This window comes from Coccinella septempunctata, chromosome 6, assembly GCF_907165205.1.
Source record: "Coccinella septempunctata chromosome 6, icCocSept1.1, whole genome shotgun sequence".
Lineage (NCBI taxonomy): Eukaryota > Metazoa > Arthropoda > Insecta > Coleoptera > Coccinellidae > Coccinella > Coccinella septempunctata.
The window spans coordinates 21,513,884-21,532,135 of record NC_058194.1 but is presented as its reverse complement, the minus strand read 5'-3'; the positions used below and the strand labels follow the sequence as shown (position 1 = coordinate 21,532,135).

Below are 18,252 nucleotides of genomic sequence, written 5' to 3'. Positions count from 1 at the left end.
ATCAAACTATAGAAATGAGGATATAACATCAACAAAAATTCTTTAAGGACATTTTTGTTACTCAAATGAAACGAAGTGAATGAATTTAATTGTTGCTATCGAAAAAAAGATGTTATAAATAGAAATAATATTGTTATATCAAGATTTGTTACTAGATGAGTTGCTTTTTCGGAATATTTATCACATTTAGATCTACGATGATTTTCCTGGGAGATATACGCGTGTCGAAAGTTGTCCCTCGAAAAATCCCAGAAAACTTGGGATCAGTTAAAAATTCGTCAAGACCTAACGGTTGCACCGAGCTTGATGAAATTTCTAGATTTATTACTAAAAGAGTCGCTTTTTTAGAATTAGTATCACATTTGGCTCAACGATGATTTTTCTGAGAGATACTCTTGTCGAAAGTAAATCACTGCGGCCACTAGCCTCATTTCATAAGCAACTGAATTTTTCTAGAATCTGGAAATTCATTGGAATCTTAATGAAAACTCTCATTGAGAAAATAAATTATAGCAGATAACAATTCGGTCCGTTTCTTCAAGACTGAACTAATACATGATTGAGTAACATAAACGCAGTTAATTTTGCTATGGCAAGTTTCAAACACTTTCGAAAATCACAGAAAACAGAATTGTCAAGAAATTATGAATATTAGAAAGAAATTACAAAGTTATGTCATCATGTATAAGAGCGTTATTACATATTGCTGTATCTATTGTTATTTTTGTGCTTCACTCTGACGAGGTATCCTTAAATGGTGAGTATTTTTTAGTTCAAAATTTCCAGTCTAGAGAGTCGAATCAAAAATCTACTCGAACCTTACTCTCTTTTTCAAAATTTTTTCTAATGGAGTTCTATCAAAAGGCTTTAAAAAAGCTGGAGTGTTATTGCAAATTCATTAATAGCACTCTTATCCATTCCTAATCCATGAGCACTTAAAGTACAACTATTCAGAAGTGAAATTAGAAGAGAAATAAATATTTTTTCAACTGATGAAATAAAGAGCATTATTTGACAAGTAGCAAAGTAGTATTGTTATGATGTTACTGGAACAAAATTGAAATTATTGAAAAAAAATACTTACTGCTTCAGTAATTTTAATGATTTTTTTTTACTTTGAAATTATTTCGTATTGAAACTTCTTTATTCTTCTATTATTATTATTTTTAACGAGAACATAATCATGCAATTTCTTCTTCATAGATATGTTAAGCTTATCTTTCTTAATATTTATATTTAAGAAGCCCGTTCTTTTATATTGAATCTGGAAATTAAAGTGTAATAATCATCACGGAAAAAAAAAAGAATGGATACAGAGAGGTTGAAACTATTTTATTTTTCTAATCTAATAGTTTTCAAAATATGTATTACTTTAATGGAGACTATTTAATGAAAATATTTTCATATGAAATCATCCATTTTTAATTTTTCAGGGTATTACACATCCAACTTAAAGAAATACAATCTAGTAGTGCCACATAAATTGACAAAGCGTGGAGAATTTTTAACTTTTCATATACCGCAGTTCTTCAAACATAATTTTTTTCGCTCGAGGAAGAAGAGGTCATTGGATGATGATGAAGCTGTGAACTATGGAATAAGATTTTTAAATAAGAATTATCATGTGACACTATGGCCCAATCATGATTTCGTTTCTCCTGATGCAGTAACCGAAAGTAGAAGACCGAATGAGAAAATAAGAAAGAGGGATATCAACAAGGTTAACACCGAAAAGCTCTGCCATTTTAGTGGTATTGTGAGAAATATCCCAGATTCAAGAGTCGCCTTTTCGACTTGTGATGGTTTGGTATGTAAACGATGAAGAGTAAATTATGACCATTTCCAATTTCCGTTTTTCACAAAAAAATTATCCAGTTTATTTCACCAGTTATATTCTAGAAATGTAAGGGATTGTGTTGGTAAACTCATACCAACAACTATGAAACGAATGACTTCTCGAATCTATATGTATCGGTTGATAATATTGAATTCTAAAATTGTTGGTCGTGTTTGTAAAGAGAAAATTTTCTACCCCACAATGAACAATTAACGAAATCGTGATCTGATAATGAAAAGCATTTAAAATATTGTACCCAAAAAAGGCAACATTATCGGTTATCGTTATGGTTGCTCAATTGCAGGCTGGCTTTATGACAATCGGTGATAAAATGCTGTTCATCGAGCCTCTTAAGGATCATCGAGCAAACAAGTATGGACACCATCTCCATTTAGTGTACGAAGAGGAAGATAAAATCAGGGGTAAAAAGAAATGTGGAACAACCAACGACTGGAAGAGATCGTGGAAAGAAAATCTAAAAAGACGCGCCTTACGTAATTTCCGTTCGAGTAAGTACCTCTAGCACCAATAATTACAGTAATTACAGTACATTATTGAAATCTTCTAAAAGAAAGATATGATACTGATATCTTTCAATTCAGCGTGAACAATTAAACACAAATCAGAGTCTCTGGACAAATGTTTTCAGCGTGAAAAATGATAATCCTCACAATAGCTGATAGTCGAAATGCTCGGATATGCTTCAAGAAAGAGTTCTGTCTAATACACATAGCCGACATAGCGAAACTTGTATAAATTATAACTACCGACTACCTAGTTTCCTATTAACATATTTATTTTGCAATATTCCGTGAAGAAATATATTAAATGAATAATTATTGCATATGCATATCGGATAACAGATGCCTGTTCTATAAATCTATTCTGTTTCGTATCTATATCCATGTATTGTTTCAAACGTTATGGTAAATATAAGACATGTTTTATTCGAGTATTGACGCCTTTAATACGTACACTATTATGTATTGATGTAGTGAAATATTTGAAACTATATTCATTAACATATTGATATTACATGAAAAAGGGGCTTGTGCCAACCAAGAAGCCGACATAAATGTTTTAACTCTTTTTAACTATTAGGAAACTTCAAGAAAAAAGATGATCTTATAAAGCAGATTTAATGAAAGAGATAGCCTTTGAGCGATAACACATCTGGACTTCGCCAGTTTCAAACAAAGATTTGTCCATTTTTTTTAAGCTTATGAATGTGAAGGCAACATTATTATCATAAATTGTAAGAAGATGAATATAAGAAAAAATTCAATTCAGTACTGCTTGACCTATGTTCATTTCTGAACACAGCTACATTTAAGTTAGTACCTATATCACTTGAAAAATCTTCACAAAATTATGTGAACAACCCCCTCCGATAATGTTTTTTCCATAGGAAATCGTAGAAGAGATACAAAAAGTTTGGACGATGTAGACAGGTATCTGGAACTGCTGATTGTTTGTGACAAGAAATTCGTCAATTTTCATAAGCGTATTCACGAGATCGAGAATTATATTCTGACCGTCATCAATATGGTGAGCACTCACTGTCTCAGATGAATTATTTTTCAGTCATATTTCATTTGAGGTATCCGAGTTGTTTCGTGATCCAAGCATTGGTTTCGACATAGACTTACAAGTGGTGCGAATCATTTACTTGGAGAAGGAGCAAGAGGAGGTTGACTTGGCTATATCGAATCATGCGAATAACACTCTCGAAAGTTTCTGCAACTGGCAGAAGAAGATAAATCCTTTGGACATAAAGAACCCAAATCATCATGATATAGCAGTGCTTGTTACCAGGTTATTTATGAATAATTTTATGGATTTTTCGATATGACCACTCCAATGTTCCTGCTACATAAATTATATGTTGTCATCTTTCCGAAAAATTACGCGAATTACTCTTGAAGGGGGACTATCGAAGAAACAACTAAACATTTGTTAAGGATATGTAGATAAGATAAAAATTTTGAATTACTTAAAAATAAAAAATTACATAAAATGAAAAAAATAAAAATAAATAAATACTTATAGGCATGACATTTGTGAAGGAAACTCTTCTTCTGATTGTGGTATTATGGGATTGTCATATATCGGAGCACCTTGTATAGAAGAGAAATCCTGTGTTATCAGCGAGGATACTGGCCTTATTCTTGGTTACGTTATGACTCATGAACTCGGTCATGTGTGAGTGAATGATTTTGGTTCATTACTATACCTATATACAGAACAGAAGATAGAGAATTTATTATTATTTTCCAGAATGGGATGTGCCCATGATGATCCAGAAGAATCAGGATGCAAAGCGAAAGACAAAGATGGCTCATACTTCATCATGTCTCCTGTTGTGCATGTACATACACTTCGCTGGTCGCCATGCAGCAGGGCGTTCATCGAGGATCTATTTGAGTTAGTGAGTTTCTTTCATATTACCTTTATCATTAACCGATGGTACTGAGTTTCTCCGAAAATCGATTTGAATTCATGACATTTTTAAGAAGTTAGTGTTTCCTTGCCCTTTGATCGTTGGTTGAGTAATGGTATACTGATGAGCTCTAATAGGAATGAAACCGGTCTATCACTACTCCCCTTCGATGGCGGCACGTTCTTTATGGTTAACTTTGAATTTAGTCCAATTTCCATCGTATTATTGTCAATAGCCATGTCGGCGTTAACTTCCTTTGCCTTTTATATGATAGCTAAAATCATTCTTTTAACCGGGAGGGTCTCTGGTCTTCCAAATGATGTTCCTCAGTTGCTGGAGGAACGCTACAGTACCCTTGTATTGGTGAAAAATCCCCCATAGAGATCATTTATTTCTCATTACGAAACAGGAAAAAAGGGGAAGTTTTCGAAAACATTCTTACAGCCTATTGACAAATGAGCAACAGCAATAACTTTCTCCTCCTTCACATTCTTTCTTTCGTTATAGTCATCAACATAATCAAAAAAATTTGTTTCCAGAAACGAGTTGGGAGAATGTCTATTCGATAAACCAGAAGTCTCCCTATATAAGCAGACTAATATTTTACCAGGAGTTATATACGATGGTCAAGCACAATGCGAAATGAGTTTTCCTGGATCGCGATTAGAAACCACTAATGAAGAAACGTTTTGTGAGCAGCTTTTCTGCAGGGTCAACGGTTCCTTATGTGTTAGTACTGGCGAAACTGTGGTGGACGGTACCAAATGTGGAGAAAATAAGGTAACTTATCTTATCTATTATGAATATTCCTACCCAATCATTATCTTGATTTTCCTGAATTTGGTGGTTTGGTTTCCACCAAACAGAAATCTCCAGCACTAGATTCAATACAAATACAAGGGATATTTTAATGAAATACTTTCGAATGTCTGAAAAGAGTGCTGCTAAATCGTCAAAAACTCCTGTGGTCTGGAACCTGTTGAACCAAACTACTTAACAACTTTTAGTTTGCATTTGGTCAGATTTGTCGTATCGCAATTTGCTATGATATTGGCGAAGTTCAATTCAGTTGTCAATTGACTTTTCACTTCATTTTTTTAATTCTGAATATTTTTCTTGAAACGTAATTCATTTGAAAAGTGCTAAGTGAAAAGTTGAAAATCAGTTAGGGCAAACAGGCCCCTGTACCTACCAAATTCGTTATATTGGTCTTAAAGAGTACAACAATACGTAAGTCAGAACCCTCAGGAAAAGAGGGCTAATTAAAGTTGCCTCAATATCAAATATATTTATATCAAATTTATAATCCAGGTTAACAAAATAATGAAAATTTTATTGGTTTCGGATAAATATATCGGTCATTATTTGTAACATATCACATATCCACATCAATCTTATTGTTGATCGATAAATAATAATATTCATGTCATTTACGTAAATATTACATCGATGGGGACCAATTTCTAGCTGTAAAATAGTGCTCGATTTTGAAAGCCAAAGAAAAGCTTGATAAATCATTGATATTGATGTGAAACGCGGGAAATTCTGAAATATATCCTGAACAGTGATTCTTTTAGCACTTCATATTTTGATATTATGAAAAAATCGGACGAAACCTGAAGATAAATAGGAAAATCAATCAGAAAAGAGAGGTTACATTAGGCGCGAAGAATTCATCTGATGGGAAGATTAAAAAAATTTGACTTGCAATGCTGAAGAAGTAAATCATGCCTTAAGTACAGTGGCAATGAAAATGGAGGTCTCGAAATTAAACGAAGTATCCTTATTGACAACGCATGGATTAGGCCTACTGGGGAAACCATGTAAAAAAAAACGCGCCATGCATTCTACCTCATGGGTGGTGTGGAAAAGAATGCTCAGAGAAATCCGATATAATTTTGAAGTATAGTATAACATAGGTCCTTCCTCATCTTTCAACAAAACATGGAGTTCACAAGAAAATTTTTCACTCAAATCCATTGATATGGCTTCTTTTGAGACAACATTCACAATATCAAAATGGGGTGCTGAAGGAATCTCTGTAACAGGATTTTTCTTCGGAGGAGAAGGAGAATGAATACGATAAAGCAGAAAGTACAAAATCAACTAAATAACTCATCAGCAATAAAACGCGCAGTTTCAAACTAACTCCATTATATCCAACATTATTTTACTATACTCAACAGCAAAACTCTCAAAAGTAATTGTAAATTCGTTGAAATAAAAGTTGCCAATATGCTGGCAAAATCATGGTTTTTTCGTATCATATTCCAGTGGTGTTTTCAAACCAAATGCATCGAAGCTGGACAACGACCAAAAGCAGTAAATGGAGGTTGGAGCGAATGGAGTCCACCTACAACCTGCTCAAGAACTTGCGGTGGTGGTGTTACCATGAGCGAAAGGCAATGTAACAATCCTATTCCCGCAAATGGTGGACGCTACTGTATTGGAGAATCGCAGAAATTTTGGATTTGTAATACGGAAGTAAGGGAGAAATTGAGCAAAAGAAGTGTATAATATTTATCTACACTATCTTTTTGAATCGCCGAAATGCGAATTCAAAATATCGATATGGGATATATAGAAATATGTATATCTATAAAAAATTTATTCATCATGTGAATGATTTCCTTGTATATCCCAGTTATAAACCTACATTGTACATCCTACTCGTAATCTTGTAACCTCTGACTTTTTTTCATATAACCTAGATCTGTGAAAGAAATTCTTGTGATCGCAATAAACTCTCTTCTTCTCAAGTATTATTTTTCAGCCATGTCCTCCGGGTGATCCTACTTTTCGAGACGTCCAGTGTGCCGAAGGAAATACAAAATCATCCGAAGGACCATGGAGGGCCTACTTCAAAGATGGTATTAGGTTGCGATGTCTTTCAGAGGATGTTATAGAAATGATATTTTGATTTTCAGATGAGCCATGCGTTTTATTTTGTATGAATGATGAGGGTATAATACGGAAAATACATCCTCGTGCCAAGGATGGCACACCTTGCAAACCTGGCACCCAGGATACTTGTATTTCCGGAAAATGTACGGTAAGTATATTTTTAATACTTGCTTTATTTTTATGATATATACGATGATTATCAAATTGAAATGAAATGACGTCATTTTCAAACAATAGGGCGGTCTTAAAATAGCCATGGAATTACTAACTTTCTACTCTATAATCATGAAATTCTGAAAAAAGAAAAAGCCACTAGAGGTATGTCTGTGTCTCCCAATATTTCACAGAATTCTTCTGAATTTGTCCAATGAAGCATGATGTAAATCTGCCACACTTACCTCCACAAAATTCACACTGTTTCGAAGCTTATCTATTCTCAAGTCGCAACTTGTTCTGAGGTGGAATAGGAGAAACAGTTTTGTTGATGGTGAGTTTATGCAGGGCTGCCATATAAGAACTAATTACCTAAACCATGGGTCATGGCAAACAGGTGCACGCCATATTTGCCAATTAAATTGGTATTAGTTATAAGTAGTTCTGCATAAACTCACCATAACATAAGTTATGGTTGAATATTCTAGGCCCATTCTTTTCATATCGCAGAAAAACGAAAATGAAGAAAAAAAATACTGTATTTGTTCAAGATATTAAAACTAGAGTTATAATTTTCAGAAAGTTGGGTGTGACTTCTTGATTGGTTCAGATGCAGTTGATGATATATGCGGTATATGCAATGGAGACGGTACAGAATGTGAAATAATAGAAAATTTTTACAATCATACTGGACAAGGTAATTCAATTACATAATGGATGGGTGGGTACTAGTTTTCTCAAAAAGGTACTATAGTTTCATTATGAAAATTATTGAAAATCATGAATTCTATTAAGTATCTAACAACGGCTATGAACAAGACAATAAGTTTTTTAACCAAAAATATCTCACACGTTGTTGCATGGATTTTGTTTTCTAAAAATCACATGTGGGTTCCTCGAAACCCAAATTAAAGATATTGCACTTAATCATTCTTCTATCAAAAATATATTTTTCAGATTATGAAGAAGTAGCCCTAATTCCCGCAGAAAGTAGAAATATAATGTTTGAAGAGTTGGGCACGTCACCTAACATTATAGCTGTGAAAGATACAAAAAGTAATCGGTTTCTGCTGAACGGGGATCAGTAAGTTACAAACAATCCAGATAGGGAAAAAACTCGAGCCTTCAACAAAATGAAATTGTGTTGCCGATGTTCGATTTTCGTAAAATTTTTTAATGAAATGATGGAAAGGGACTATGTGGAATTTTCTCCCTATTATTTCTTTCACAAAAAAGTTTGAGCGTGTATGCATTTTGTGTTCGATTGCGTAAGGGTTTAAATTATGTTTTCCCATTTTTTTAAAGACTGTTCTTAACGAATGAAAAATAAATCTGGGGTTGGGGTAATCTTGGGGTTGGAAAATTTGACGTTAATGTTTCAGTCGAAAATAGAAAGACCTCACTATTCAAAATTATACAATTGGTTAACCCTTAATTTAACGTTTTCATTATTTCATGTGAATATTCATGTTTTTTTTCGGCATCCAGAAAATAATCGAGAATGTTTGTAGCAAAGAATCTCCAGATATAACAATGTCTATCGATGGACATGAAGCCTTATACAGACATCCAGAACCTGATAGAGAATTATTAGTAATAAAAGGACCTTTGGCAACTCACAAACTATTATATGTAAGTGTTAACTCGACACCTCCAGTAGGTATACTATAATAAATATCTTGTCAAATCAGAATGGCAGCAAAAAGAAGAAATATTCGCGTGATTTGTTAATGCCAAGCCAAGCAAGGGTTAATTTTGTATATAAATAAAATGAATGGTTTATATACCTATACAATGGCCATAGCCTTGCTACGCGTAATTCCTGTATCCTTGGTGTCCATAACATTAGAAGCTGAAGCCTTAGTAACAAGAGCTCTATACCAAAAAGAAGGCACTAAGGATCTATTTATGAGTCATAGTCACTATCATAGTCTTTTAACTGTTGCTGTCTTAATAAAAAAATCAAATTGAACTGCAATGACAATATTTTATTGCACAATAATTCATTCACAGTTTTCGTAGCCATAGCTCACTTCATATCTGCCTGTTGAATGCAATTATGACATTCATCTCAGAAGAGATTTAAAAAAAAAAGATTTTCAGAAGGAAACAATTCGATATTTGTACGGATTTCTTTGAGCAGTGTTCATTCAATCATTCAATATTCACTTGAAATAATTCAGGTTTGTTTCTTCAAACCATTCACCGTTGGATACAAATACCGATACGCAAGAATGATAACGGATACCCGAAGAATAGGCATGTATCATTGGGAGGTACTTGAATACGAAAAATGTTCGGCGAATTGTGAAGGTGGTATTCAAGAACCCATAATAGGATGTGTAGAAGAGAAGCAAGGAAAAGTTAGTCCTCGTTACTGTAAACACATTAAGAGAATAACAACAGAAGCAAGAAAGTGCAACGAACATCCATGTCGCACAAGGTAGAGGTTTACAACAATTTTCATTATTATAATTATTACAGCACATCATATTTAAAATATTTTCCAAAAAATATTTCTTAAAATGGAGTTAAGAAATATAACATATATATTATAATATATATGTTTTTTACTATGAATCAACTCAAAACCTACAATGAATAAATACGTTGATTATAGATAAAATCAAAGTGCGCTTGAATTCAGGTTCCGAGCTCCCTCTGTGAATTCGCCGTACAGAGCTATTTTGGGGATTTGGGGAGTCTTGTGTCTTGCATCCTCAGAATGTGGCCGCTCCATCTGAGTCGGGCCCTCGTTACTTGAGCCTTGAGTCTCGATTGTTATACAACTCGCGCGCTGCATTTGAAATTTTGTGGAACCATCTGATGTGCATTATTTGTGTTAGATGACGTTGTAGGGTGTCCGTAAAGAAGCGTTGGGAGGACCACTGCTTTGTAAACAGCTGTCTTGGTCTTCAGATTGAGGTCGTGATTTTAGAATACTCTGTCCATTAGCTTCCAGAATACCCGTGATGCCGAATTGATACGGTTGTGTATTTCCGTTTCCAGGTTAGCCCTAGTATTTATGAAGCTTCCCAAGTATTTGAACTGCACGACCTGTTCTAGAGTTTCATCCTCCAGGCTGATATCTGTTTGAAGCAGTGGCGGCTCGAGCATATTTATCCTGGGTCGGCAGATATATATATTTTTTTTTTTCAAATATTTCTATACCTATGTATTATGCAGGTTTCCACATCACCATGGGGTACTGCACTGGGTGCGTTAGTTTTTCATAGTGGAGTTTCGCCAAAATTTTTGTTTCTGTTTCAATAATCTCTGAAGATTATCCGGAAAATAAAAAATGATTGAGAAATAACTATTTTAGCCCTGCATACCACTTGAAAAATAAACATAATTTCGGAACAAATATGAAAATAAGAACCGAAAATATATATAACAAATAAAAATACTCTAAAAATGCTTATCCATAAAATAAAATTGGAAAAACAAACAGAAGTGCATTCTAACGAAATTGAGAATTGCGAGAAATTAACACCACCTCGAGCGCAAACGATAGAATCGAGATATCCCGAACGATCATTCTTCGAGTTACCGAAGAGAGGCATTCTAGGGTCGGCAGGGTCGCTGCCAGTGTTGCCAATTTAGCGACTTTGTCGTTAGAAATGACGACTTTTGCTTATGTCTTAGCGACAAGAAAAAGGTTTTAGCGACAAAAATAATTTAACGACTTATCTAACGACTGTTTGAGTATAAATCAGAACCGATCTATGCAATGGCGAACGAGTACGTCTGTTGGATAGGTCGCTGTAAATGGCTCTATATGAAAGAATAAGGTGAATCTTCCCTTGCAAATAGGCAAAGTGAAACCTCTTGTTGTATTGATACTCTTTGTACAATGGGGTTCAGACTTAAACTTGTTTCGAACAAAAACTACTATACAACAGGGCCTAAGTGATGACGATGAAGTGATGTTTGGTCGATTATAATTTATATACCTATTGTTGAAGCCATTTCGATGACGCATTTTTATGGTTCATTGGATCATTTGATATTAATGATATTTTTATGTATTTAAAAAGTAGTCTGGGAAAAAAGTTGTGATTTTTTGATTGATTGTCAAAAGAAGGCAGGAAAATAAATAATTGTGAAAATCGTATTTTACTTGCTTTATAAACTGTTAAAAATTCGTACACCTATGTTAAGTGATAATTCTATATCAATTACTTTTCACATGTCCTTTCTGCTCCAGACTGTGATTCCCCTTTTTTCAAATTGTTAGTAGCCTTAAAACAAAATTCTGTACCCGGACCTAGAAGTCAGTTAGCGACTTTCTAGCGACTTTTGACGTTGAATCTAGGGACACGGAATTTTTGGAGTTGGCAACACTGGTCGCTGCCTGCCGGACCTATATGTCCTACACCGTTCGAAGTATTGAGCCAACAATATCAACTTTCATCATAGTTTTGGCCTTTATTCTTTGAAAAGGTCTTAAAAAATTGTCAAAATTTCATTAGTATTATATATTCAGCACTCACGTTTATAAAAATTAACGAATACATTAAAAATTCGTTTTAAATAACAGCGATCTCTTGTAATTTGTTATGTGAAACTGAAACTATCGGATATTGGCGGAAAAAATATTAAATAAGAGGCTTATCTAATTTTAATTGTTATCCGAATGAAATTCCAACAAAAATTATTCAAGTTTGAAGCAATTTGACTCATTGATATTAGCGCTCCTTCGATATGTTTACAATCTAGATCCGGCATGCCGTACTAGAATGAACAGAACGAACGGTCGGTCACTCGGTCGCTAGAGAAGGCATCTGCGGCGCTGTCTTCATAGCTCGATTGGAGATGAGCGTATTTTGTCTACGGAGCGAGTAGGATTTAAATTGAAACAGCGTATTTCAAAGAGTTCCATATTCCATTGATATCAGATATCATATACCTAATATTTTTATAAAATTTATTGAGAGCTATGTAATGTTTGGAGAATTTCTAATACATTATTATTTTACACAAGTGAGAATTCACATTTTTGCTGCTCGCGAAATTTTGGGTCGGCACTGCCGACCCTGCCGTCCCTGACGGGCCGCCACGAGTTTGAAGGTTTTCTGGCGGACTTACCAGGATTTTGGTTTTGTCAATATTGAGTCTAAGGCCTAAAGCATCGTATATATCGTATATCGTATATATCGTATATAGGTATCCAACATGATGATTTTATCTGTAGATCCTCTGGGCTGCTAGCGATTAGTGCGCAGTCGTCTGCAACACACTAAGTTGCACACTAAGCAACGTTATGCCCCTGCAATTGCTGCAATTTGACGTATCGCCTCTGTTCTTATAGAGGTTGATAAATATAGCGTCTCTGGAGTCTTGTGGCACATCTCCTTGTTCCCAGATCTTGCGGAATAGTGTTAGGAGACTATTGAGAATGTCTTCATCCAGGGTTTTGAAAATCTCCGCTGTAACGCCGTCTAGACCTGATGACTCATTAGAGAATCCCAACAACCACTGGGGAAGTAGGTAATTAGTGTACGTGAGCATTCATACAAAAGGTTTGATTTGGGGTAATGGATGCCATTCATTAGGCTTGAGAAGATAAAAAATGTTGCGTCCCTTACAAACTAGATGAGTTGCTTTGGATACTAGAGGTATAAAGTTAGGAAAGCGAAATTCTTTCCAAAACTCATCTCCTTCAATAATTGTATGCCATGTTTCAGTTTAGACACTCCATACAGATGAAAAAATTTTAGTTTCGGTCCGATATGGGTTCTATAAAGATTTCACTAGCAACAATTTCTGCAGATGGCGAATTGGAAAATGGGGCAAATGTCACGCATGCGCCTTCCAATCTGGGGTGAGAACCAGACATGTGGAGTGCGTGAAAGAATCGCCGCATCCAGGTGCGGAAGAAAATTTGGTGGATGATAACGAGTGCAGCGGTCCTATACCGGCGTCAAAAGAACTATGCAACGCTGTGAAAGTTTGCAGATGCCGCAGAAGGACAACCCTAGGAATCCCTAACCGACAACTCAGAGACGTGTGGAGACAATTAAAAAAACTGAATGCTGTGAGTAAAATGAGAATTTCTGGTTGTAATTTGACGGGCATCATTAATCAGTTTCGAACTGATTTTCGAAATTGAACAACAACTGAACACCCTTCTTTAAAATCAGGAGACGTGCTTCCCGCATGTTCCGAAATTGAAGTTGCGCAGGTAGAAAACAGAGAAAAGTTGTATTTCCCTAGGCTGTGGTCCGTATATACACTTTGGTTACTTCTGGTTAGTAAGTGGGCGGTCCGTATATGTCGAATTCCTGACAATTTGGTTCAATATCAGTCACCAGAGTAACCGCTCTGGTAACTTTCGGTTACCAAATGTGTATATACGGACCATACGCCTAATTAAATAAGCAGTTCAAGCGATATCGTTGAGCATTCTTTTTTTTAAATATGCGTTATTAGAAATATGTTTTTGAGATATTGCGTTTTGCGGTGTTAAGAAAGAAACCCTGAGGTTCTCAGCAAATATGTATATGCTTTTCTTCCTCATTTCAGATTAAGAAAAAAGTTCGAAGGCAAGATGACATAGATTCTCTACGCGAAATGGAAGCCAAGATTCTTAATTGTGAAGAAATACCTGAGGATTTGGAAACTTTAACAGAAAAGTCGGAGAAAGATTCGAAATGTTCGCAATCCATCGCACACGAAAAATCATCCACCACTCAATGTTCTAAAACACACCCTAAAGAAGAACACGTACAGCAAGAAAATAAAACAGGAATAACTGGTACTGTTGAAGAGAAAAAAGTGGAGGATGAATGTAATAATGATAATATCGAAAAAAACATATCTTCTCCTTCTCCTGATATTTGTGAAGAAAAGGAAACGAGACCAAAGTGTCCCTCCAACTCGTCCCACGTCAAAATTAAAAATAAAAAGCTATTCAATAATAAAAAAAATAAAATTTGCAAAGTAACCACCGTAAAACCGATATGTGATGAATTTCATTTCACACCATATGAATCAGTGGATTCTAATGGAAAAGTAGTCAAGGTAAACGTTGGGGACTTGTATGTGGACAAGAAGAACAATGTTGAGTCCAAAATAATTGAAGTTCCTTTCAAAGAAACATCCTTAACAATGAACTCATCAGATTCGGCTTTTCAACAGTTGGGTGATGAGTTCGGCGATGAAATTTTAGTGGATGAAGCGAAGACTCTATCTGGTCAAGAGGCCAAAAAGGAAACCAATAAAATAAGACGGAAGTTGGGTCATGTTTCAAACCAACCATAATAATTTGTTATTTTGAAATTGAATAAAGTCTATTTCATGAAGTTTGCTTTTTTAGGTGCCATCTGGCTTTAGGGAGCTGTCTCCTGTCTCTAGCATGCTCAGGAGCAGCTTAAAAAAAACAATTTTTTTTGCGATACTATATTTAAGAATGTACCGAGGAGCCTTTTCTAGGATATAATTTTTGTTTGGATTCATTTATTCAATAATGGGAAAAGTAAAAGCTCCGAGCAAAATTTGAACATCATCTGGGGGTTGCAGATATTCTCAAGCAGTTGAGTTGGTCGACAGTCCAGTTTCATCTTATTTGTTTTGTCGGCGTCTTTCGAGTAATTTATGAAGCCATGGACGGTAGAGTCTCCCTATCCTCCATAGTACAAACAAGTTAACCGTTTCTGGCGCTTTCATGATATAAAAAACTTTCGTCATGACTCTTCATGAAAAATTGGTCAATTTCTCTATGTTCTGTTGTCATGTCAGTAAATGTCAGATTAGATTTGTAGGTTAAACTCAAATAAACAAGTTGACATTTCGTCCTTCGTTCACCGCGTTAACATCATGAAAGCTTTAGAATTCCTTTAGATTTGTGCTGACGTCTCGTTGAAACAAATTTCTAAACAATTGGAATATTAACAATGCCACCTACTATACAAACAGGAGCGACCCCTCCGTCAGCCCCTGCTCCAGCTGTTTCCAAACCGGTAGAGAAAAGGTAAGGTATTCTTCAATTCTTCATTAAATAGTTTTAGTTTGTACTTATTTTGTTTCAGATCAGACCTATTATGTAAAGTGAAATATTGTAACACTTTGCCAGACATTCCATTCGATTTAAAGTTTCTTGCTTATCCATTTGATGCTACGAGGTATGTTGCAGAATTTACTCTCAAGCATTCCTTCAGGCTTGTTATAATTTCAGGTTTATACAATACAACCCAACTTCCTTAGAAAGAAATTATAGATATGAAGTACTAACTGAACATGACATGGGTGTTGGAATTGATCTTATAAATAAAGATATATATGCGATTGAACCAGGAGCAGTTTTAGGTGAGTTTCAGTATAATTGATTTCATGTTCGTATAATTCTTCTATTTCCTATTCGAATATTTCAGATCCAGCTGATGAGAAATTATTAGAGGAAGATATTCTCACTCCTCAAGATTCAAAGAGATCTCGACATCATGCCCGCTCTGTATCTTGGTTGCGTCGTACAGAATATATTTCCACAGAACAAACTAGGTTCCAGCCTCAAACTATGGACAAGGTGGAAGCTAAAGTTGGTTATAGTATCAAGAAGAATTTGAAAAATGAAACATTATATATGGACCGTGATTCTCAAATCAAAGCTATTGAAAAAACTTTCGATGATTCTAAAGAGAAAATTGAAAAACACTACAGCAAGCCTGGAGTTACTGCAGTTGAAGTTTTACCTGTCTTCCCCGATTTTGCTTTATGGAAATATCCTTGTGCGCAAGTCATTTTCGACTCGGATCCAGCTCCAGTTGGTAAACAAGTCCCAGCACAGATAGAAGAGATGTCTCAAGCTATGATAAGGCAAGGACTTTACATTTTCCTTTAAAAAACTTCAAGTCTATAAATGTCTTTACAAACCAAAGCTTTCCTTCTTGACTTACGATGAAAGTAATTATTTAAAAAAAATTCACTAAACATTGATTTTTTAAAATGTTTTCAGAGGTGTTATGGATGAAAGTGGTGAACAGTTTGTTGCATATTTCTTGCCTACTGAAGAAACTCTATCTAAAAGAAGAGAAGATTTTGTTAATCAAATACCATATCAAGATGATGAAGAATATGAATACAAGATGGCAAGGGAATACAACTGGAATGTGAAGAGTAAAGCTAGTAAAGGTGAATATTTCAAAAATGTCTTTTCTGTCCTGTACTCATATTTAACTTTACATTAGGATACGAAGAAAATTACTTCTTGGTAATGAGACAAGATGGAGTATTCTATAATGAGCTTGAAACAAGAGTTAGATTGAATAAGAGAAGACAAAAAGTGGGACAACCTCCAAGTAATACAAGATTAGTAGTTAAACATAGACCAATGGACGCAAATGAATTCAGAATGCAGAGATACAGGGAGAAGCAGTTGGAACCACCAGGTTTGTATATTAAAAATGAAAAAATTCCTTGTTCTTAATATTTTTCATTCCTCAAGGTGATGATGAAGAAGAAGAAGTTGAAGAAGAACCACAAAATAACACGCAGAAGAATGACAAGGAGGAGACTGAAGAAAATCAAGAAAATGAGGAAAATAATGAGAATGAAAGTAAGTTGGCAATAACATGTGAAAAGTGAAAATTCCAATTGAAAACTCGTAATGTATGTGAAATCTTTTGTTTATTTCAGAAGAGAAAGAAGAACATAACTCAAGAGCATCTTCTAGATCATCGCAAAGATCCAGGTCTCATTCAAAATCTAAATCTCGATCGAGATCAAGGTCAAGATCTGGTTCACCAGTTAAATCACGTTCAAAATCGAGGTCCAAATCGGCATCGCCTTCTAGGTCCAAATCTAAGTCTGCTTCGCGTTCAAGGTCCAGGTCAAGATCAAAGTCAGCTTCTGGTTCAGAATCTGGCTCTAGATCTGGTTCTGAATCAAGATCTTCCAGGTCAAGATCTAGATCCAAATCACCTTCAAAATCAAGATCGGCGTCTAGATCAAAATCAAGAAGTAGATCGAAATCTGGCTCACGATCAAGGTCGCAATCGGGTTCTCCCGCTAGGTCCAGGTCAAGGTCTGCTTCAGGTTCTGAATCTGACAGTGGAAAATCAGGCAGTGGTAAATCTGATAGTGAGTGAATTATTTTTAAGCTGAAGAATATTACCATATTTTCTTGAGTTTATGTTGGTATAGACGTTTATGTTAAACAGTATTCAATAAAGGAGAAAATTAATATTTGTAGTTTTGGGAATAATTCAGGGAACTGTTTTCAATCCGAATCAGCCAGATTCGGAAAAAATACTTTTGTATGAGCTAGCCTTCAACTATTTACCAAACATATCGTTAGGAACGACCCTAAATACGTCTCTGCCTTCTCTGGCATACTCGAGAATTCGATGCCTCTCTAGAACCTTTGCGAATTCTAACCTATATAGAAATCAATCGGCGAAAGTAGAGCGGTTATAGGATAGGCAACCAACAACAACAGTTGTAAGCAAAGATTGTAGAGTTAACCTAACTCTATAATCTTTGGTTGAAAGTGTATAAGACGAGTTTCAGTAAATTGACAATTTGTTGGCGTCTATGTTGTAGATGAGATAAGATTGCTGCGGTGAATAACATCCGAAAGCTCCTACGTTCGACAACATACCCATCATCTCATGACTCACCATCAAAGATTAATCCTGCGAAGTGGGGGTCTGGCCCTAAGCTAAGCTTCTGTAGATAAGTAAATCCTGCATTAAATGTATTATAGCGACTCTTCTATTTTCTACGAAAAATCCAACGGAAAGGAATCATATGAAAACGTCCATTTGCTCCAAAGGCAGTAGATGCTAACTAAAAAATTTAAAAGTGTACAGAAACATTTATCCATGTTCAAATTGGTCAATTGAAAATCCCCAACTTAACGTATTAAGAACCCACCTTAACGTATTAAGAAAAACACTTTTTTATTGAAAATGGTTTT

The 18,252-nt window shown here is 35.1% G+C and overlaps 2 protein-coding genes across 2 annotated transcripts; both read left to right on the top strand.

The window, feature by feature from the left end:
* Positions 1–583: 583 nt before the first annotated feature.
* On the top strand, positions 584–14,641 carry LOC123315996 (A disintegrin and metalloproteinase with thrombospondin motifs 12-like). Its single transcript, XM_044901907.1, has 17 exons — positions 584–757; positions 1,434–1,807; positions 2,142–2,346; positions 3,246–3,385; positions 3,438–3,652; positions 3,887–4,039; positions 4,115–4,261; positions 4,817–5,057; positions 6,552–6,761; positions 7,051–7,147; positions 7,205–7,329; positions 7,914–8,031; positions 8,292–8,418; positions 8,846–8,966; positions 9,518–9,777; positions 13,110–13,374; positions 13,863–14,641. Exons 1-17 carry the CDS (start codon positions 673–675, stop codon positions 14,598–14,600), a joined length of 3,621 nt encoding a protein of 1,206 aa, XP_044757842.1. The 5' UTR covers positions 584–672; the 3' UTR covers positions 14,601–14,641.
* Positions 14,642–15,085: 444 nt separating this feature from the next.
* LOC123315640 (RNA polymerase II-associated factor 1 homolog) lies at positions 15,086–17,517 on the top strand. The gene is made up of 8 exons (XM_044901414.1): positions 15,086–15,309; positions 15,368–15,460; positions 15,514–15,644; positions 15,710–16,151; positions 16,291–16,466; positions 16,523–16,723; positions 16,780–16,890; positions 16,971–17,517. Exons 1-8 carry the CDS (start codon positions 15,233–15,235, stop codon positions 17,420–17,422), a joined length of 1,683 nt encoding a protein of 560 aa, XP_044757349.1. The 5' UTR covers positions 15,086–15,232; the 3' UTR covers positions 17,423–17,517.
* The last annotated feature ends 735 nt before the right edge of the window (positions 17,518–18,252 follow it).